Source organism: Eubalaena glacialis, chromosome 8 (genome assembly GCF_028564815.1).
Source record: "Eubalaena glacialis isolate mEubGla1 chromosome 8, mEubGla1.1.hap2.+ XY, whole genome shotgun sequence".
In the NCBI taxonomy this organism is placed as follows: domain Eukaryota; kingdom Metazoa; phylum Chordata; class Mammalia; order Artiodactyla; family Balaenidae; genus Eubalaena; species Eubalaena glacialis.
The window spans coordinates 110,389,565-110,412,376 of NC_083723.1; the positions used below are offsets into that span (position 1 = coordinate 110,389,565).

The 22,812-nt window shown below is 39.5% G+C and overlaps 1 protein-coding gene across 1 annotated transcript in view; it reads left to right on the forward strand.

The window, feature by feature from the left end:
• Window positions 1-17,288, forward strand: part of BPGM (bisphosphoglycerate mutase) — a 32,731-nt gene extending 15,443 nt beyond the window's left edge. Inside the window, exon 3 of the mRNA XM_061198066.1 lies at window positions 15,191-17,288. Coding sequence (XP_061054049.1) covers window positions 15,191-15,369 — 179 coding nt within the window. The 3' untranslated portion in view covers window positions 15,370-17,288. The remainder of the gene's footprint in view (window positions 1-15,190) is intronic.
• The last annotated feature ends 5,524 nt before the right edge of the window (window positions 17,289-22,812 follow it).

The following is a 22,812-nucleotide window of genomic DNA, read 5'->3' on the forward strand; positions in this document are numbered from 1 at the left end:
AACTCCTATCCCTATCACTATAAATAGGCTATATAGAAAATGTTTTTATTTGGGGGATAATTGATTTAAAACAGTGGTGTTCATACTGGAAGAGGTAAATTGTATGAAGAGTAGGAAGTATGTGTAGAGAAAGGTGTGAGGCTGGCAGATGCCTGAAGGAGAGGAGAAGGGAAGTGAATGGGAGGGAGACAGGGAATAGAAATGGTAGGGCTGGTGGCCAGGGAGGATGGCGGACATTCAGGAAAAAAAAACGGGCAGAAAAGCCAGAATATACCACTAGGCACAAGCCAATAGCTGGGGAAGCAAACGAAGTGGAGTGAGGATTGCGGTGTGTCCATAGGAAGACATAAGAGTGGTTTGTAGTCTCAACTCAGCCATCCTGGGGAGGAGAACAACTTTGTTCCCTTTTGGCCTATAGTACCCCCTGGTGGTACTGTTGTTAAGATTCATCAAATTCTTTGATGTTGCTAAGATTCCCTGTAGTAACTTCCATGCCTCACATGGAAGAATTACTTCATGTGCCTGAAATAGACTGGACTAGATTTTAGGATCACATCATACATTAGTTGTCATCTTTTGTTTTAGGGGTCCTCTAAAGGCCAATCTCCACTAATAGAATTCTCTTGCAGTGTGTACTGAAAAATAAGATCCAACTATTCTATGTCACAGCTCTAAGAATTAAGCATAAGTCACTTTCCCAAAGATCAGAAGAAATAGTGTATGTTATTTCTCCCATTATTTCTGTTAATTTAGTGAGATTTCAGCCCTTTTAAAATTTATTGTAGATGTATATGCTCACTGGAATAAGAATACTAACATCTGTCCTCTTCTCTTGCATGTCTAACTTTTTCTTTTTTTAATGTTTATTTTTTATTTATTGTTTTTCTTATTAGTCATCCATTTTACACACATCAGTGTATACATGTTAATCCCAATCTCCCAATTCAGCACACCACCACCGCCACCCCCCACCGCTTTCCCCCCTTGGTGTCCATACGTTTGTTCTCTACATCTGTGTCTCTATTTCTGCCCTGCAAACCGGTTCATCTGTACCATTTTTCTAGGTTCCACATATATGCGTTAATATACAATACTTGTTTCTCTCTTTCTGACTTACTTCACTCTGTATGACAGTCTCTAGATCCATCCACGGCTCAACAAATGATCCAGTTTCGTTCCTTTTAATGGCTGAGTAATATTCCATTGTATATATGTACCACATCTTCTGTATCCATTCGTCTGTCGATGGGCATTTAGGTTGCTTCCATGACCTGTCTATTGTAAATAGTGCTGCACTGAACATTGGGGTGCATGTGTCTTTTTGAATTATGCTTTTCTCTGGGTATATGCCCAGTAGTGGGATTGCTGGGTCATATGGTAATTCTATTTTGAGTTCTTTAAGGAACCTCCATACTGTTCTCCATAGTGGCTGTATCAGTTTACATTCCCACCAACAGTACAGGAGGGTTCCCTTTTCTCCACACCCTTTCCAGCATTTGTTGTTTGTAGATTTTCTGATGATGCCCATTCTAACTGGTGTGAGGTGATACCTCATTGTAGTTTTGATTTGCATTTCCCTAATAATTAGTGATGTTGAGCAGCTTTTCATGTGCTTCTTGGCCATCTGTATGTCTTCTTTGGAGAAATGTCTATTTAGGTCTTCTGCCCATTTCTGGATTGGGTTGTTTGTTTTTTTTAATATTGAGCTGCATGAGCTGTTTATATATTTTGGAGATTAATCCTTTGTCCGATGATTCATTTGCAAATATTTTCTCCCATTCTGAGGGTTGTCTTTTCGTCGTGTTTATGGTTTCCTTTGCTGTGCAAAAGCTTTGAAGTTTCATTAGGTCCCATTTGTTTATTTTTGTTTTTATTTCCATTACTCTAGGAGGTGGATCAAAAAATCTCTTGCTGTGATTTATGTCAAAGAGTGTTCTTCCTATGTTTTCCTCTAAGAGTTTTATAGTGCCTGGTCTTACATTTAGGTCTCTAATCCATTTTGAGTTAATTTTTGTGTATGATGTTAGGGAGTGTTCTAATTTCATTCTTTTACATGTAGCTGTCCAGTTTTCCCAGCACCACTTATTGAAGAGACTGTCTTTTCTCCATTGTATATCCTTGCCTCCTTTGTCATAGATTAGTTGACCATAGGTGCATGAGTTTATCTCTGGGCTTTCTATCCTGTTCCATTGATCTATGTTTCTGTTTTTGTGCCAATACCATATTGTCTTGATTACTGTAGCTTTGTAGTATAGTCTGAAGTCAGGGAGTCTGATTCCTCCAGCTCCGTTTTTTTCCCTCAAGACTGCTTTGGCTATTCGGGGTCTTTTGAGTCCCCATACAAATTTTAAGACTTTTTGTTCTAGTTCTGTAAAAAATGCCATTGGTAATTTGATAGTGATTGCATTGAATCTGTAGATTGCTTTGGGTAGTATAGTCATTTTCACAATATTGATTCTTCCAATCTAAGAACATGGTATATCTCTCCATCTGTTGGTATCATCTTTAATTTCTTTCATCAGTGTCTTATAGTTTTCTGCGTACAGGTCTTCTTTCTCCCTAGGTAGGTTTATTCCTAGGTATTTTATTCTTTTTGTTGCAGTGGTAAATGGGAGTGTTTCCTTAATTTCTCTTTCAGAGTTTTCATCATTAGTGTATAGGAATGCAAGAGATTTCTGTGCATTAATTTTGTATCCTGCAACTTTACCAAATTCATTGATGAGCTCTAGTAGTTTTCTGGTGGCATCTTTAGGATTCTCTATGTATAGTATCTTGTCATCTGCAAAGAGTGACAGTTTTATTTCTTCTTTTCCAATTTGTATTCCTTTTATTTCTTTTTCTTCTCTGATTGCCATGGCTAGGACTTCCAAAACTATGTTGAATAATAGTGGTGAGAGTGGACATCCTTGTCTTGCTCCTGATCTTAGAGGATATGCTTTGATGTTTGCTGTGGGTTTGTCGTATATGCCCTTTATTATGTTGAAGTAGGTTCCCTCTATGCCCACTTTCTGGAGAGTTTTTATCATAAATGGGTGTTGAATTTTGTCAAAAGCTTTCTCTGCATCTATTGAGATGATCATATGGTTTTTATTCTTCAATTTGTTAATGTGGTGTATCACATTGATTGATTTGCATATATTGAAGAATCCTTGCATCTCTGGGATAAATCCCACTTGATCGTGGTGTATGATCCTTTTAATGTATTGCTGGATTCTGTTTGCTAGTATTTTGTTGAGCATTTTTGCATCTATATTCATCAGTGATATTGGTCTGTAATTTTCTTTTTTTGTAGTATCTTTGTCTGGTTTTGGTATCAGGGTGATGGTGGCCTCATAGAATGAGTTTGGGAGTGTCCCTTCCTCTGCAATTTTTTGGAAGAGTTTGAGAAGGATGGGTGTTAGCTCTTCTCTGAATGTTTGATAGAATTCACTTGTGAAGCCATCTGGCCCTGGACTTTTGTTTGTTGGAATATTTTTAATCACAGTTTCAATTTCATTCCTTGTGATTGGTCTGTTCATGTTTTCTATTTCTTCCTGGTTCAGTCTTGGAAGGTTATACCTTTCTAAGAATTTGTCCATTTCTTCCAGGTTGTCCATTTTATTGGCATAGAGTTGCTTGTAGTAGTCTCTTAGGATGCTTTGTATTTCTGCGGTGTCTGTTGTAACTTCTCCTTTTTTATTTCTAATTTTATTGATTTGAGTCCTCTCCCTCTTTTCCTTGATGAGTGTGGCTAATGGTTTATCAATTTTGTTTATCTTCTCAAAGAACCAGCTTTTAGTTTTATTGATCTTTGCTCTTGTTTTCTTTGTTTCTATTTCATTTATTTCTGTTCTGATCTTTATGATTTCTTTCCTTCTGCTAACTTTGGGTTTTGTTTGTTCTTCTTTCTCTAGTTCCTTTAGGTGTAAGGTTAGATTGTTTATTTGAGATTTTTCTTGTTTCTTGAGGTAGGCTTGTATAGCTATAAAATTCCCTCTTAGAACTGCTTTTGCTGCATCCCATAGGTTTTGAATCGTCATGTTTTCATTGTCATTTGTCTCTAGGTATTTTTTGATTTCCTCTTTGATTTCTTCAGTGATCTCTTGGTTATTTAGTGATGTATTGTTTAGCCTCCATGTGTTTGTGTATTTTCCATTTTTTTCCCCTGTAATTGATTTCTAATCTCATAACATTGTGGTCAGAAAAGATGCTTGATATGATTTCAGTTTTCTTAAATTTACTGAGGCTTGATTTGTGACCCAAGATGTGATCTATCCTGAAGAATGTTCCGTGCACACTTGAGAAGAAAGTGTAATCTGCTGTTTTTGGATGGAATGTCCTATAAATATCAATTAAATCTATCTGGCCTATTGTGTCATTTAAAGCTTCTGTTTCCTTATTTCTTTTCATTTTGGATGATCTGTCCATTGGTGTAAGTGAGGTGTGAAAGTCCCCCACTATTATTGTGTTACTGTTGATTTCCTCTTTTATAGCTGTTAGTAGTGTCCTTATGTATTGAGGTGCTCCTATATTGGGTGCATACATGTTTATAGTTGTTATATCTTCTTCTTGGATTGATCCCTTGATCATTATGTAGTGTCCTTCCTTGTCTCTTGTAACATTCTTTATTTTAAAGTCTATTTTATCTGATATGAGTATTGCTACTCCAGCTTTCTTTTGATTTCCATTTGCATGGAATATCTTTTTCCATCCCCTCACTTTCAGTCTGTATGTGTCCCTAGGTCTGAAGTGGGTCTCCTGTAGACAGCATATATATGGGTCTTGTTTTTTGCATCCATTCAGCAAGCCTGTGTCTTTTGGTTGGAGCATTTAATCCATTCACGTTTAAGGTAATTATCAATATGTATGTTCCTATGAGCATTTTCTTAATTGTTTTGGGTTTGTTTTTGTAGGTCCTTTTCTTCTCTTGTGTTTCCCACTTAGAGAAGTTCCTTTAGCATTTGTTGTAGAGCTGGTTTGGTGGTGCCGAATTCTCTTAGCTTTTGCTTGTCTGTAAAGCTTTTGATTTCTCCATCGAATCTGAATGAGATCCTTGCCGGGTAGAGTAATCTTGGTTGTAGGTTCTTCCCTTTCATTACTTTAAGTATATCATGCCACTCCCTTCTGGCTTGTTGAGTTTCTGCTGAGAAATCAGCTTTTAACCTTATGGGAGTTCCCTTGTATGTTATTTGTCATTTTTCCCTTGCTGCTTTCAATAATTTTTCTTTGTCTTTAATTTTTGCCAATTTGATTACTATGTGTCTCGGCGTGTTTCTCCTTGGGTTTATCATGTATGGGACTCTCTGCACTTCCTTGACTTAGGTTGCTACTTCCTTTCCCACATTAGGGAAGTTTTCGACTATAATCTCTTCAAATATTTTCTCTGGTCCTTTCTCTCTCTCTTCTCCTTCTGGGACCCATATAACGCGAATGTTGTTGCGTTTAATGTTGTCCCAGAGGTCTCTTAGGCTGTCTTCATTTCTTTTCATTCTTTTTTCTTTATTCTGTTCCACAGCAGTGAATTCCACTGTTCTGTCTTCCAGGTCACTTATCCGTTCTTCTGCCTCAGTTATTCTGCTATTGATTCCTTCTAGTGTATTTTTCATTTCAGTTATTGTATTGTTCACCTCTGTTTGTTTGTTCTTTAATTCTTCTAGATCTTTGTTAAACATTTCTTTCATCTTCTCAATCTTTGCCTCCATTCTTTTTCCGAGGTCTGGATCATCCTCACTATCGTTATTCTGAATTCTTTTTCTGGAAGGTTGCTTATCTCCATTTCATTTAGTTGTTTCTCTGGGGTTTTATGTTGTTCCTTCATCTGGAACATAGCCCTCTGCCTTTTCGTCTTGTCTATCTCTCTGTGAATGTGGTTTTTGTTCCACAGGCTGGAAGATTTTAGTTCTTCTTGCTTCTGCTCGCATGTCTAACTTTCAAGAGTTCGTGTATGAAGGCTTCCTGTGGTACTTGACAAATTCTCAACCTAAAAGAAAACATCCTATTGAATTTGGATACTGACTTTCCAAGACTCCAAATATTAAGTGAATCTCCCTTACTTTAAGGGGATAATATAGATTTTTGTTTTATAGGAAAGATTACTGGCTAATTTATTTGTTTGTATGTGTTTATTGTGTTAAAAAAGTCATAAAGTGTAACATCTTAATTGCCCATTTATTTTTACAGTGTATTTATATGACTACACACTCCCCTATTTTCTGGTTAATACCTGTTATCCCACTGCAATTATTAACAGCATCTCCTTTCACTTTCAAAAGTGCCCAGCTTGGAGGATTATGTGGTCACGTTATAAGGAAGTTAGCTTTCATCTGTATTAAGAATGAATCTTTGAAATGGGTGTGACCAGATTGCATATTCCCTATAAATATGAAAGTTGCTAAATTCTTTGCATTGATCACAAAAGTAAAAATGCATGTGGTTGTAGACTGATCTGATTCCTAGTCATGTTTTCTAGATATGTTTATGTAAGATTCTCCCGTATAAACAGGATCTTTCAAGGAAGTGGGCAATTTTTCCCCATATTGTCCTTAAAATGCTTGACAGACTTCAAGCATCTTACCTTCTGCTGGGGAGGAGTGTGGTAACTGATAGCATCAATGACAGCATACTGTCCTATCCTAAAAATACTTTATTGTAACTTTGAAGTAGGAAGAATGATGACCCAGTCACATAGCTAATTAAGAAATTGGTCTACCCTGAAGTCTCCAAGTGCCTTAAGATCTTTGACTAAGAGTATAGTAGAGTTATTCATTTACTCTAGAGTGTATGTACCTCAACAGTGGAGAGTATTGTTGGTTCCTTAGATGTTATTTTGTTTTTCAAATATTTGGTGCTATGATTTTACCCTATAGTCAGTCAAGTCCTGCCTGACGCTTCTTCCATTTGTGGGAAAGAAGACAGATGCTGTTGAAGGAAAATGAAACCCAGACAGACCTCAGATGGCTTAGCCATGGTCACGATAAGTAGTTGGAGTCATGAACTCCGCCTAAACCCAGTTCACTGAGTCTCCACACACAATTACCGCCTGGGCTGTTTTGTTTTAAATTTTTTCTAAAAAGTAGCCCTTACGTTTATCTATTCTGTTTGGAATAGTATGTTGTGAGAAGCTGAGTCAAGAGTATCTTTGGCAAGTAAACCATAAAAAGGTAATTTCATGCAACTAATTGAGTCGTACATTATTATTGCTGTTACCCTAACATTGTGGTCTGTGAATGACACTCCCTAGTATAGCTATACCAGGTGGCCCTTTTTTGAGTGCACACTGTGTGCTAAACGCAGTTCTAGGCATTTTACATATGTATCGTGTTTCTTGTAGGAACTAGAACAAGTCTCTGAACTCACTGGAAAGCTATGGTTCAGTATTTTTACTTTGTTCAATACTTTGTTTTACTCTGCTATTTAATGTAGCTAAGTCACTTTTTTAAATTTCATTTGAGCAATTGTTGACTGTTTGCATTTTATTTTGTTTGTTTGTTTTGTTTTTTAGATTCCACATATAAGTGAGATCGTATGGTATTTGCCTTTCTCTGATTTCACTTAGCATAATACCCTCTAGATCCATCCATGTTATCACAAATGGCAAGCTTTCTTTTTTTTAATGGCTGAGTAATATTTTATTGTATATATACACCACATCTTCTTTATCCATTCATCAATGAACACTTAGGTTGCTTCCATATCTTGGCTATTATAAATAATGCTGCAGTGAACATTGGTGTGTGTGTGTCTTTTTGAAAAAAAAATTTTTTTTCTTGGCTGCGCCATATGGTTTGTGGGACCTTAGTTCCCTGACCAGGGACTGAACCCGTGCCCTCGACAGTGAAAGTGCAGAGTCCTAACCAGTGGACCACCAGAGAATTCCATGTATCTTTTTGAATTCGTGTTTTTGTTTTCTTTGGATAAATATCCAGAAGTGAAATTGCTAGATAATATGGTAGTTCTATTTTTAATTTTTTGAAGAACCTCCATACTGCTTTCTATAATGGCTGCACCAATTTACAATCCTACCAGCATTGCACAGGGTTCCCTTTTCTGCACATTCTTGCCAACCGTTGTTATTTGTTGTCTTTTTGATGATAGCCGTTCTGACAGGTGTGAGGTGATATATCATTGTGGTTTTAATTTGCATTTCCCTGATGATTAGTACTGTTGAGCATCTTTTTATGTGTCTGTTGGCCATCTGCATTTCCTCTTTGGAAAATGTCTATTCAGGTCCTCTGCACATTTTTTAATCAGGTTGTTTGGTTTTTTGATGTTGAGGTATATTAGTTCCTTGTATATTTTGGATATGAACCCCTTATCGGATATATCGTTTGCAAATATCTTCTCCCATTCAGAATACTGCCTTTTGGTTTGTTGATAGCTTCCTTGTCTGTGCCAAAGCTTTTTAGTTTGGTGTAGTCCCATGGAATGCTTTACTTTTAACTTGATAGTAGTTCTTAATCCCTTCAGAAGAAAGAAGACTTAAAACCGACATATGAAATATTATATAGTGAGAAAATTCCTGCTTAAGGGACTGCTTTACTGATTTGTGGCAGCAGAAACAATTGCCTAACAAGTCCGGATTACAGCAGGGCCCACCTCTCACCAAGCACCACCACAAACACTCCTAACCCAGGCTTAGTGTCTAACAACACCCTGTTCCTTAGTGCTCCAGACAGGCGTGTGTTTCTTTCTCTGCGGTTGGCGTAGTCACTTCCTGTTTGTTTCCTGCCGGCCCACATTGAAGGAGAAGCCAGGTACTGAACTGAAGCACTGGGTGTAGTCTGCATCTTGCCAGCAGGAGTGGATTGTTTAGTCTGGGTTCAAGAAAGGAATAGGCAGTTTCAAGTTTGGAGTAAGAGTGGCATGCAAGACAGACTTGACCCCTGAAGAACTGTGTGCAGCTGCACATATAACAAGGCAAAGAAGTGATGAGGTGAAATTAGAGATTCAAGGAGGAAAGGTCAGCTGGGACTTGCTGTGGGGATGGGGACTGACCAGTCAGTCACCTTTGGCATTTTGTAGTGGGATATTTTCTGAAGTAGCAGTCAGGCCTCTCTTCTGTGAAGCAAATGCTTATCTAGTGGTGTGGCTAAGCTTTCTCTTATTATAAGTATAATTGATTTATAGAAACCTTCATTTTTAAAAGTTGTAGGCCACTTAACTATAAAATTATATGTAGAATGGATTCTTCTCTCTGCCTTATTCTAAATTAGAGGCTGTTATACTGTCATCATGTTACATGATTCAAATAACCCATTTCCAATTGTTCCCCAGCCAATCTTTAAGTTGTACATGGATAGCATTCAAACCTAAAAGAATTATAATTAAAAATAGGTAAGCTGTGTATGAAATTCAGAATCTCTTCTGTCAGCTCTTATTTTGGCAATAGAAGAATACAGTACTCTTATCACAGATCACCCATCAGTGGGATTTGGATTGTGACTAACTCAATTGGGAAAGGGAAGCGGGGCATGGGTGGAACCTCACAGCTGAATGATTTGATCGGAGCTGTTTTCCTCTCTCTCCGTCATCCTCAAAAATAAGCATTATGGAATTGGGGTTTCCTCTTGTCCTGTAACAGATCTGTCTCCCTGAACATCTTTCCTCCTGTTTCCTGATATTCAAAGATTTTGAGCACACAGTTTGGAGAAAACCAAGGAAAATATATATAGAAGACAAATTTAATTTGACTTTTTTTCTTAATAAGGTAATAAAGGAAACACAATCTTTAACCAAGGCTTCAACAGTAAAGGACTGGATTTAATTTGAAAGCTCAGAGAGTTCAGATTCATTCATTTCAGCTATATGCCAAGGGTCCATTAAATCAGGTACTGTACTATTCTTGGTACAGGGATACAGCACCTAGAATTGGACATACAAAGTCCTTACTTTTGAGGAGCATACATCTCCCTTTTGATTTCCTTCTGAAACGTAGCCGGTACTGTACCTCCGAGAAAGTCCTCAGAGTGCTTTCACATATAGGCTTTAGGCATTAGAGTTTCTAGTTAACATTTTATTCCTAATAGCCTTTATTTGTATGTAAGAAGCAGATTCATATAATACATATAGTTGTAATATTGGATCATAAAGCTAAATCATTTCTGGATCCTAGCAGCAACACATGATAGAATTCCTTACAGTAGAACAAACATTTACTAAAGTCTTGCAGCATATAAGGCACTGTTCTGAGAGCATGGGTGACACAAGGATGTATAAAACATGGTCCCTTATAATCCCAGTGGGAGAAGTGAGCATTTGCTCAGCCACTTCTAACAGAAGGCGAGTGGGAGTGCTGTATATATGTGCAGTGATCTTAATTACTGTCTGTGGTTCCTGTTCCTGCTACAGTGACTCAGGGGAGTTATCGAAGGTGCAGATTTGACTTTCTGAAGTTAGTCCTGTATGCAGAAAATGAAGTTGTTTGAATTTCTTCCTGTTTTGGCTTTGAGCTACTCCTTTGACTTACCACCAAACTTTCATTATTTCTTACTTAAAATATCCCAATCATTTAAATGGATGGCAGTTAACTCCCAGACGCTCCTACATGAAGATTCAAGAATTAAAGACAATGGTTGGGGGTTGGTGAAGGGGCAGTGATAGAGATGGGTTGATGCAGGATTAGATGTTTCCCTTCAGAACGTTCTTGGATGCTGTATAAAACAATCTAAGCCATTATTAGAGGATGTGATATCTGGCCATGCGTTTTAACTTTCATATGATGTTCCAGTTAATGAATTCGTAATACGATATTACATAATATAGTATTGATTCAGTTTGGTTTAATCCAATGCAGATGCATTTTTCTAGCCTTAGGAGTTCTGCTTGCTTAACTCTCTTAGGACAAAGAATGTGGCTTATGCCAAAACTGAGTAATGAGTAATGGCTTCATTGTGGTTTTTCCTCATTTGCTATTTTAAAAAGCCAGTCGCTTAAGTCTCATTGACTGATTATTAACCAGTCTAAGCATTTTAAATATTTGGAAGTAATTAGTCTGCTGTGTGAATGGCTTGAGTAGTCATTAAAGTGGAATGTCAACTTTATTTATTGGAAACATTTCTATTTTTGTTGAGCCTTCCTTTCTTTATAGGTGAAACATTATAGTTCTCGTGGCCTTTGTTAGTTGGCTCTTCCATTTGGTCCCACACAAAAGTGGGTTTTTATCTAAGCCATAGGCATGAGCTTGAGAGTGGTGCTCTTAAAGAAAGGGCTTGTTAGATCTGGTTAGATCTGAGGCCATGGTCAGATGAGTTCCATGTGTGCCCCTCGCCCCCTGCCAAAGACCCAGAACTTTTTTCTGAGGTCACAGACTGCAAACCCTCAACCTGGCCCATCATGATCCCAGTGTGTTAGCTATTTCAAGGGGATCAGACAAATCTGTTGATCCCTTTACTAGTCTTGAAAACATGAGAACACTTGGTGCTGGTGTCCAGTTAGCACCCAGCCCTTCCCAAGGGCAGAGCATGAACACATTCTCCTCTCTCCTTAGGCTGCGGTGGAAATAGCCATAGACAAGTCAGATGACCAGAGTTGAAGTCCTGGAATTTGGGAATTTAAAAAAAAGGTCTAATTTTACTACCTTAACAGTCTGGTGACTCGAAGAGTTTTATTTAACGTCTCTGGATCTGTTTAGTAGTTTTTTAAACAGCTTTCTTGAGGTATAATTCACATGACACACAGTTCACCCATTTAAAGTGTACAGCTCAGTGGCTTTTCACAGAGCTGTGTTTTCACAGAGTTGTATATTCACAGAGTTACCCATCTATCACCACAGTCAATTTCAGAACATTTTCATTACCCTCAAAAGAAACTCCATACCTAGCTGCCCAGTCCTCCCGTTCCCTCTGGCCCTAAGCAACCCCAGATCTATTAATGTCACTATAGATTTGCCTATTCTGGACATTTCATATAAATGGACTCATACAATATGTACTCTGTGACTGGCTTCTTTCACTTAGCATAATGTTTTCAAGGGTTGTCAATGTTTAGCATGCATCAGCACTTCTTTCCTTTTTATTGCCAAATAATATTCCATTGCATGGATCTACCACATTTAATTTACCCATTCATCAGTTGATGGACATTTAGACTGTTTACGTCTTCTGTCTATTATGAATAATGCTGCTGTGAGGGTTCGTGTACAGGTTTTTGTGTGGACATGTGTTTTCATTTCTCTTGGGTATATATACCTAGGAGTGAAATTGCAGGGTCCCATGGTAATTCTGTGCTTACCTGTTTGAGGAATTGCCAGACTGTTATCCAAAGATTCCACAGGATTTTATACTCTTAATTTTACAGTGTATTAGGATTTCAGTTTCTCTATATCCTTAGCGGTCACCTGGCTCTAAACCACGTGCTGTTGCATTCCGCTCTGGCTATCTCCAGGGGATGCGGGTGGCAGCTACTATGCGTCCAGCTGACAGATCTGACCTGAGAGAGCCCGAGGGCTTTTAGAATCCAAGGCAGTCATCTCCCAGCTAAACAGCTGGCTGTCTGGTCTGAATTTATCTGTTCTTGCCAGCTTTAGTTTGGGATGGTAATCTTGTGTAGGGTTGCAGTGTGGGGATGGGGGCTTGGCAGGGCAAAGTAGTGTTTTAGTAGCCTACCCTTTAAGTCTTCTACCTAGAAGAGAATTCGTAGTAGAGAAAGAAGAAACACTTGTTGGGCTATACTTTCTCATGTATGTTCTCTTTTAAGTCCATTCCTCCTGCCCCACACGGTTTGTAATAGTGGTAGAGAAGAGTGTGTGTTTCTTTTTTTAATTAGACAGAGGCAGTGGAGGCCCAGAGAGGTTACTTGCCTAAAGTTATATATTATGCTAGTTAGTATTTGGAAGGGGACTAGCAGAGGAGGAGATGGGATGTGTACTTAGAATAGACCCTGACTTCCAAGTTGTGCTCCTTCCCATTGTTTCATAGCTGTTTGAGTATACGGTTTGTGCGTAAGAGTTCTTAGGCAGCTCTTCTGGACCTAGAAATGAAATTCTAATAAAGAACCACCCCAGTGGTTGAGATCCAGCGCTATGATTCTGTGACTAGTGCTCATAGTTATGACCAAAGTTAAAATGACAAAGTGCATTGATAACTAACTGCTACTAACTTATTCTGCCATTCTCACCTTCCAAGATGGACCCTTGCACTACCCTCAGAACTTGCTCTACCCTGGATCCTTTCTATTAATAAAGAACAGAAGCATATGGTTAGAATTTAGAAGTCTATATAATAAAGGTGTGTTTTTAAAGTAGATAATTTGAATACTTTCAGTCACCTTTTAATTAGCTTAACTCCATCTCTTTAGGTCTCCTCTCTTCTCTTTGCCCATTTTGAACTCAGAGAAACTTGAAAGACATTGTGCACTAGTTACAGACACCTGGGTTTAAATCCAGGCTTTGCTATTTACTGCCTGTGTGACCTTGAGTTGTTTGCTTAACCTCTCTGTGTCAGAAATTGTTACATGGAAAAATAATGGTGCATATCTTCCTAGGATTGCAACGGTGATTAAATAAGTTAATACACATAAAGTGCTTAGAAGAGTACCTGGCATGCGGAATGTACTCAGTACATGTTAGCTGTTCATTGTTTTTTAAAAACACTCATAATAATAGAAACCTTATCACGACCACTGCTGCTACCACCCTTGCTACAACTCCAGCTCTTCTGGTCAAAATTGAACAACCTATGATTCAGGTTATCTATTTATTAAAAAGAATTTTGTGGGAGTGCACTGTACGGCATGTGGGATCTTAGCTCCCCGACCAGGGATCGAACCTGGGCCCTTGGCAGTGAGAGCGCGGAGTCCTAACCACTGGACCACCAGGGAATTCCCTGATTCAGGCTATTTAAAAAAGAACTGAGGGGGGCTTCCCTGGTGGCGCAGTGGTTGAGAGTCTGCCTGCCAATGCAGGGGACACGGGTTCGAGCCCTGGTCTGGGAAGATCCCACATGCCGCAGAGCAACTAGGCCCGTGAGCCACAGTTACTGAGCCTGCGCGTCTGGAGCCTGTGCTCCGCAACAAGAGAGGCCGCGATAGTGAGAGGCCCGCGCACCGCGATGAAGAGTGGCCCCCGCTTGCCGCAACTAGAGAAAGACCTCGCACAGAAACGAAGACCCAACACAGCCATAAATAAATAAATAAATAAATAAACCCAAAGTTTAAAAAAAAAAAAAAAGAACTGAGGGAATTGCCTGGTGGTCCAGTGGTTAGGACTCCACGCTTTCACTGCCTCGGGCGTGCGTTCAGTCCCTGGTCAGGGAACTAAGATCCCGCAGGACGCGCAGCATGCCGAAAATAAATAAGTAAGTAAGTAAATAAATAAATAAAAATTTTAAAAAATAAAATAAAAAAAGAATTGAAGGTGATTTGTCCATTACACATACCTTGCTGTCCAAGCAGTTGGGCTGTTAAGGGACAGCAGGAGAACGAGACCTGTTTACAAGGCTCGTCGATCAACCTTCTTTTGATTCCTCTTGATTGTGTTTCCTGAGCACCTAGGGGAGGGTTCCTCCTTGACTGGGTCTAGCCCAGGGCATCCCATGCTCACTCAGTGTTGGAAAACCAGCCACTTTCTAATCAATTGAACTAGATTTTGAGGTTAATTTTAGCCAGCCTGGGGACAACATATAAAAGGAAAAAAACTGGAAAACCCCCCTAGTTCACTTTCAGATTTTTCAAGATTGATTTCTGTGGAAAACCAGTAGCACACATGTGAGCATGGAGAGAATAATTTTCATTCCTTTAAGATTTAGATAGGAAACAACCAGGAACAATTTGCCCCAAAAGGTATTTACTGTCCCAAGATTTAATGTAATTTGAATTTCTGTCTTAGCTTTTTTTTTAGAAAAAAAAACTTCTGAGGGACGTCCTTGGTGGCGCAGTGCATAAGACTCTGCGCTCCCAATGCAGGGGACCCTGGGTTTGATCCCTGGTCAGGGAACTAGATCCCACATGCTGCAACTAAGAGTTCGCATGCCGCAACTAAGGAGCCCGCCTGCAGCAAGTAAGACCTGGCACAACCAAATAAATAAGTAAATAAATAAATAAAACTTCTGGGATGCCCTTGGCTTCCAGCAACTATAGCTGGAGTCCCTCACAGTACCTGGTGTGGTTCCAGACATGCAGTTAATATGGGACTAAGTGAATGTGTAGTTAAATAAGTAAACACAGCTTCCTCCTGGGTTGTCTTTAACGCCTTGCTCCTCCCTCCCTTAATCTCCAGGTATCTCAGATGAAGACATTATCAACATTACTCTTCCTACTGGAGTCCCCATTCTCCTGGAACTGGACGAGAACCTGCATGCCGTTGGACCTCACCAGTTCCTGGGCAACCAAGAGGCTATCCAAGCAGCCATTAAGAAAGTAGAGGATCAAGGAAAAGTGAAACGCGCTGACAAATAAAATCTTTCCCACGTGCTAGCTAGGGATAGCTGCAGAAGGAGTGGTATGCGGTGTGTTATGGGTGCTGATCTCGCTTTTTTTTTTTTTTTCCCCCCCCCGCTGATTTTTCCTGATTTTCCCAGATCTAGGCTGTGGGGTAGAGTTTGTATAAGTAACTAGGTAACTTATGTTGGCCCAGATAAAGGCTTTAGGATGCCTGAGTGCTAATGTCATAAGCCTTATGCGTTAGCCCCTGCCGGCCCTGTTTGAATTAGTCACTAAGTTAGTCACCATTGGGGCTTAATCAATGCCATGAGTTTCCGAGATGGGGGAGCAACAAGTGGAGGTCAAGTTCAAGGTATTCCTTATTCAATAAATCAGTATAGAGTGACCACTGACAGGCACTACTTACTCCAATAAGTAGTTCACATTTATATTTACTGAGACTTTCTAGGATGATAATAAAGGGCGTTAGATAACACACTATACTTAAGTATTTATTACTAGTCTTTTCCTCTAGGGAAAGGGATGCTTTGATAGGTTAAGACCAGAGGCCCATTAAATGGGAGAGTCACGGATGGATTCCTCCAAGACAGCCAACAACAAACACCAAGGCCCTTTGCCTCATGACATTTGGTGGAATTCCTCTCTGGCTGCTAGAATTAGCAGCATATAGACAGCTATAGCTGTTCGTGTTCTCTTTTTGTTTTATTTTTGCTTTTTAAACTTTAATTTTGGGGTCTTTAAAATTAATTTAAAAATAAGTTCTGTGACTGAAAATGGTACCATCCCAAGAATTTCCATATGATTCATAAATATTAAGTATAGGCTGCTGAATTATTCTCTGCTGTTATCTTCCTATAACACAAAGAGTTGTACTTATTTCAACACATAGACATGCCTAATTCTCTAAAAATTGAAGCTTGGGTCGGGGGAAGGTAGAATATAGTGGGTGTAATTTTATTCACTTGAACAGGGGAAATGGTATATTCGCACTTGTCACATACATTTGTTCTTTATCTGCTGAGGGCAAAACATTATGGTACGTAGTCTGTAGTATTCAGGGTAGGCCACAGACAGAATTGACTGCTTATCAATCTTAATGATATAGGATGTTTTTAGATGCTGGAGATAGGTAAGTGATCATTTCTTTAAGCTACTGCCTTATTTCAGAGCAAGTGACATATATTTCAGTGATAAAGTCATGTAAACAATTTACAACTATAAAAGCTGTTACAGATATCACCAGTTTTTCATGGTTTTCCATTGGTGGATTGGTTTATTTGTATCCATTTTATAGTAAAACTGTCATTAGAAGGAAACTAATTCTAAAACCCTTGCTACTGCTTGGTCTCTACTGATCCTTAAATCAAGACTTAGAGCATCAGCTGATGAAGATGGCTGAAAAGAAGAAATGAACCTGGTTTGCTCACAGCTGGCTGCATCTGTGATGCATAAGGACATGGAATGTGGATGCTTGACGTTCCTGACCAACTACTGGCTTTTTTGCCATAGTCCTTCTTTTCACAGTTCTGTTGCCTAACCAAATAACACTGTTTATAATTCAGAGATCAGGGCCAAGAATACAACTACCAGATCTTCCTAGAATTCCAAACCTATGGCTAAGCTTCAACTCAGACCATTTTTGAACAGCTTCATCTCTGGAATTGGCGTCTGAATTTTCCAGCCCAAGAAGTGACCATGTCTTAACACAGCTCAAGAGCCTAGAGTTGGATTCTTCCCTTGTCCTGCATCTAGATATCCACCTCCAGTGGACACCTGGCAGCATGATGTGCTCCTGCACACACAGCTGTGCTCACACCCAGTCACTTTGGAATCTTACAGACTTCCTAAGAGAGGGATCATTTTTGCTGACGCTTTCTGGTACAATTTGGTTTTTGAGATCTTGGCTGAAATAAATGAAGAGATGTTTATGAAAACTTGATGTAAAATTATTTTTAACGACTCCAGCACTTCAACCTTGAGACCACCTAGTGAATCTGTTTTCTTTGCATGGCTTACAAGGGATCCAGAATTTTTGAAGTAGGTATCTTGAAATCTGCCTAACCTGCATCCTCATTTTGGCATCCTTCTGTACCACGTCAAGCTGGGACCAAAAAATGGGGATGTTTTTTAATTTAAAAAATGATAGACAGCTTATCCAGAAATTTGGTCCTTGGAGAGGGCAGCCCATCCTGCTGCCAGGTTGGGCTTGCCCTGGAGCCAGTTAGACATGTCTCTTTTGCCCAGGCTGTAATGATTGTTTCATGCAGGTCCAGTGTGGTAAGATAAAGAGCCATAGCAAGATGCTACTCCTAGAGTTTTAATTTTTAAATATCTCAGATGCGTAGTGTATCCCAGTACACTCAGACTTTGTTTTTCTGAAAGAACAGAAATTCTGCCTCAGAAAATGGAAGTTCTTGCATCATCCAGTACTAATTTGAGCACTGAATTAACAAAGCATCCTCGGTTAGAGTACATAATGTTGTGTATGTTTCCTTGATAAGATGTACGAGGCAAATTTCTTAACATGATCTGGCTATTTCCAAGCTCAGCCAGATTCTTTTGCTCCAAATTTGCAGACTATTTCTCATCTTGGGTCATGACCACTTTTATTAAAATGCAGTCCCTCCATGTGCACATTAATGGCAGTGGTTATTTGTCTTCCGGCCTGGGAAGCCTCCCCAGGCTCTATAGGTTTGTTGTGAAAATGCTTTTTTTTGGTCAGTGTGTGAGCTGGTTAAAGCCAATCCCCATCGGACAGCAGTTGGCCAACTTGGTGGCCAGAAGCAGAAATCCTCCTGATCATGATGACAGTCTCAGGAAAGAGAAGTCAGAGGTCATGTACATTTCCCCCCATTCCTACTATGTAGTTATAGTTTTTTATTTTTCTAGCTCCTTTGTGTTTATGACAAAATGAGGTAGGGGAACCAGCTTTACTAGACAGAAGATTCATCATCCCCGGCGTCATTTTTAATTATTTTTATGCTTTTACATAAAGTGGCAAGCCTCTTTTCAAAGTTCAGCTTTCCTCTTACCTGGAAAGTCTTTCATATGTTCAAATTGCCTCAACATTGCAGACCCTGATCGTTTCTCCTGTTTTTGTCTTCTGCATGGTTGGATTTTGCAAGTTTGGGGCTCACTTATGTAACACTATTCGTTGTATTAAATCATGCCTGGGCTCTCAGAAGATCTGGCTGTGGCAGATGCCATGTTATGCTGTAGCCTGATGGTTTCCACATCGGTCTGTGAGGGGACTTTGATCCCAAGGGGAATATGAAACATCCATACTATAAGAATATTTTAATCATACAATCTCCCTCTAGTGACAAAGCTATTTGGCAAAATGATAGGCAGAATTTAAGTCAATCTCTTTCCACAATTGGTGAAGTTTTATTTATTGGAGGATAATCTAGCTATGTAGACTAGCCTTTAAGACACGGAACTTAAGTCCAAAAAAAATGAAAGTTCCTTAGACAATTTTTTAAAGATAAGCTAGATTGTCATCAGTACTTCGTATTTTCACATAATAGAGCCACATCTTATTTGCCGTTTATTTGAGTTGGGGCTAGCCATTTAAGCTTATGCTTACTCTGACAGGAATGTATTTTAAAAAATCTTTTTATTATAAAAAATTTTAAACATCCACAAGAGCTGAGAGTATAAATAACACAAAGAACACTCACCAATCAGCCACTACCACCTCATTAACCAGTATGTGTATCTTCTCACACTGTCCACTGGATTGCTTTGAAACAAATGCCAAACATCAAACAAGATAAATTTTGAAAAGGAAAACACCTCAAATAGTCTTCAACCAATTAAAGCAGAAGCCACAGTAATCTGTTCTAAATTTGTCCTCTTTGGTCCTCTCAAGAAACAGCCATTGCTAAGTTGTCCAATTCGAGTCCTATATATAGGTGCATTATCTCTCGTTGCTGTTTAAAGAGCTGTTGGTCTGCTCTGTGTGACTTCTGCGGGATAATTTGGGATGATATGGTACCGCTGATGTTAAATTCAAGTGTTTAAAGATGAAAATGTTCCGGAGACTGTTTTTAGGATGTAATTCTGAATCTCATAGATTTAAAAAATTGAGCAAATGTGTTGATGTTATTGTAAATTAGGTTACTCATAATGGGAGAAGGGAGATAGAAAGTGGAGGAAGATAAAGAAGACCCCCGTGTTACTAGTTTTGAGCTGGAGATACCTGTAGGAATGTGTGTGCATTTTCCTCTCTCTTTCTTCCCAACGCCACCCCACCTTTCCCCCACCCCCCAACCCCAGCTCTGGCTCTGTGCTCTGAAAGGGCCTAGAAGCCATGACCTAGTAATAATGAGCACACGTAGTTCCCTTGATCTTGTTTTCTAAATACTGTTCCACAGACCCAGGCATGTTTGGGAAAATCGTTGATTCCAGGTTGGAGGCAGATGAAGTATAAGGTGAGCTTAGAACATCTTGAGTCAGAAAAGAAAAAAATGCCCAAAGACTGGTGGGACACAAAAATTGGCTTCAAATGCCAAATCTGGGACCGTTTGAGATGAAAGAAAAGAATAACAATAATGGGTTATAGAACATTTGTCTCAGTCTGTTCAGGCTGTTGTGACAAAACAACCACAGACTGGGTGGCTTAAATAACAAACATTTCTCACAGTTTTGGAGGCTGGGAAGTCCAAGATCCAGGCACTGGCAGATTTAGTGTCTGATAAGGACCCTCTTTCTGGGGCTCAGAAAGACACCTTCTCGCTGTGTCCTCACGTGGTAGAGAGGGAGGGGGCTCTGGTCACTTCCTCTTATAAGGACACTGTTCTCATCATGAAGGATCCACCCTCACGACCTCATCTAAATCTGCTCACCTGCCAAAGGCCCCACCTCCAAATACCATCACACTGGGGATTAGGGTTTTAACATTTGAACCTTAATTCGATATTTTAATTAAAAGTTATAAAGGATATTTTGGGGGCCTGAACAATTTAAGGGTGAGGTGTCATTATGTCTGCAGCTCACATTAAAATGTTTGAGCCAACACGATTGCTTCTATATATTTAAAGAGACGCAGAAAACAAATATAGTAAATGTTATAATTGATGAGGAAAGAGTTAATAATGTACTATTCTTCCAGCTGTTCTGTAGGTTTGACATTTTCCAAGATAAAACCCCCCCAAATAAATAAATATTGACAAAGAAGCAACTAAAACAACCTTGTATTAAGTACAGTCACTAAAACATGTTTTGCTATATGCAGTGACTGGATAAAGGTGCCTGGTTTCTATACTTTTTATTATTGAAATCTCAGTTTTTGTTAGTAAAGGAAAAACTTCTTTAGTCTGTATTGTCAAGAAACAAGTTGTACACTCATTTTTTTCTACTAGGTCTAGTGCTACAGTTATGTATCAGACAATTAGCTTCTTTGCTAATACAAGTCAAAAATAGGATTATGATTGCCATCACCTTGTAGCTGAACAAATAGAATTTCTCCTGATACAAAACCTTCTACTTTAATCTTTTAGTACCTTAGGATGGCATCCCTTCTTAATGCCACCGTTTGGCTCCTAAACTCTACTTAATCTCTGGGCCTCCGTTTCCTTCGATTTTAGCTCCCTGCAGCGGCCACCTCCCGTGTCCCTTGTGTCACTCAGCTCAGTGTCATCGCCCAGCTTGAATCCATGTGACCTCAAAGCAGCCATGATTTCTACTGCTGCTCCATGCTTCCTTCTACTAAGACTGCTGAGGGTCAATAGCCTGTAGTGAATGCTTCTCATTGCCCAAAGCAGAAGTCAAATAGGTTCTGTTGGCACTAAAGATTGGCCTTTTATTTATGTTGTGGTTGACCACTTAAGCCTGAAGTCTATTCTTACTTTAAAAACAACATTCACGAAAACGATCGTGTTTTCATGAAGGAAACTGTACCTTTTCAAGACAGCTTCATTTAATTCTCTGCAAAGCCAAGTTCTTAAAAACTTCAGCATAGACCAGAAAGTGACATAAGCTTGTCTCCAAACAGCCAGTGCCCCATTTCCAGTCTTCAAAAAACATATGCCATTTGACAGCAACTGCAGCTGAAGGAGCTATTTTTTTTTCTTTTTATAAATTTATTTATTTATTTTTGGCTGTGTTGGGTCTTCATTGCTGTGCGCAGGCTTTCTCTAGCTGCGGCGAGCGGGGCTACACTTTGTTGCAGTATGCAGGCTTCTCATTGCGGTGGCTTCTCTTGTTGCAGAGCACGGGCTCTAGGCGTGCGGGCTTCAGTAGTTGTGGGTCATGGGCTCTAGAGCGCAGGCTCAGTAGTTGTGGTGGACGGGCTTAGTTGCTCCGCAGCATGTGGGATCTTCCCGGACCAGGGCTCAAACCCGTGTCCCCTGCATTGGCAGGCGGATTCTTAACCACTGCGCCACCAGGGAAGTCCAGAAGGAGCTATTTTGCTGCAGAGAGTTTACTCAGGAATTTCTTATGAATTCACTCTAGCCACACACATACTGAAAAGGGCACATCCACCAACCACACTGTCCTGCATCCACTTGAGAGGAAACTTCATTTGATGTAATGCTGACCTAGGTGGGGAATAAGACACAGCTGGAGTTTGTATCAGTCAAGTTAATTGCATAAAAATCTACTCTTTTAGTGAGAAGACTCTTTGGAGTAGTTAAACCTGGACCTTGGAGCAGAGAGGGCCAAGACCATCACATAGTTACACACCCATGATTGAGACCAAATCCATTCTGACACTTATTCTATAGAACATTCACTAGAGTTCTCCTGGCAGCCACTAGCCATCGGTATAGTAAAATACTAGTCAGTATTTTTGTTTCTGAAGCACCCCAGGATTCTGAATTGGATTGCAGGGAGCATTATTTGTAGCTGGAATTCCAGGTACTCTCCTAAGAGTCTTGGTGTTTTATCTTTATTTTTAATCTTTATTTCTGCACCTAGACACTAGGGGTCAGTATTTATTCATAAATGCCTCTGGGTTTGACTGCAAACCTAGCTCTGGCTATTTACAAAAGGTCATGTCTAAAGAGTCCTGGAATTGATTGTGGGATTTCCTTCGCTGATTATGTAACTACAGAGCTCAGCCTAGGTAAACATAAAGTGTAAATATAAACATCGTGGATCCCCATGGGATTGTAACCTGGGAAAGATGCAGACAGTTTTCAATCTAAAATACAAACTAATACCAAGTCCTTGTTGGTTTCTGGAGACTTGTCTGGCAACGTTGTTCCTACGGATGCACTCAGATGTTTGGCAGGATTTGGCCATCATCCTTGACCTTCCTTCTTCTGATTACTTATTGAGTCCTGCTGGTTCTCTCTCCTCATACCTTTCAAATTCATCTCCTCTCTGTCCCCATTGCTCAGGCCTTGAGTCACATCCTCATCTTGTCTCTCCTTAAACATTTCAACAGTCTTCTAGATGATCTTCCTGCCTCTGCTTTTACTCTTCTCCAGTCCTCTCCAAGATTTGTCAGGG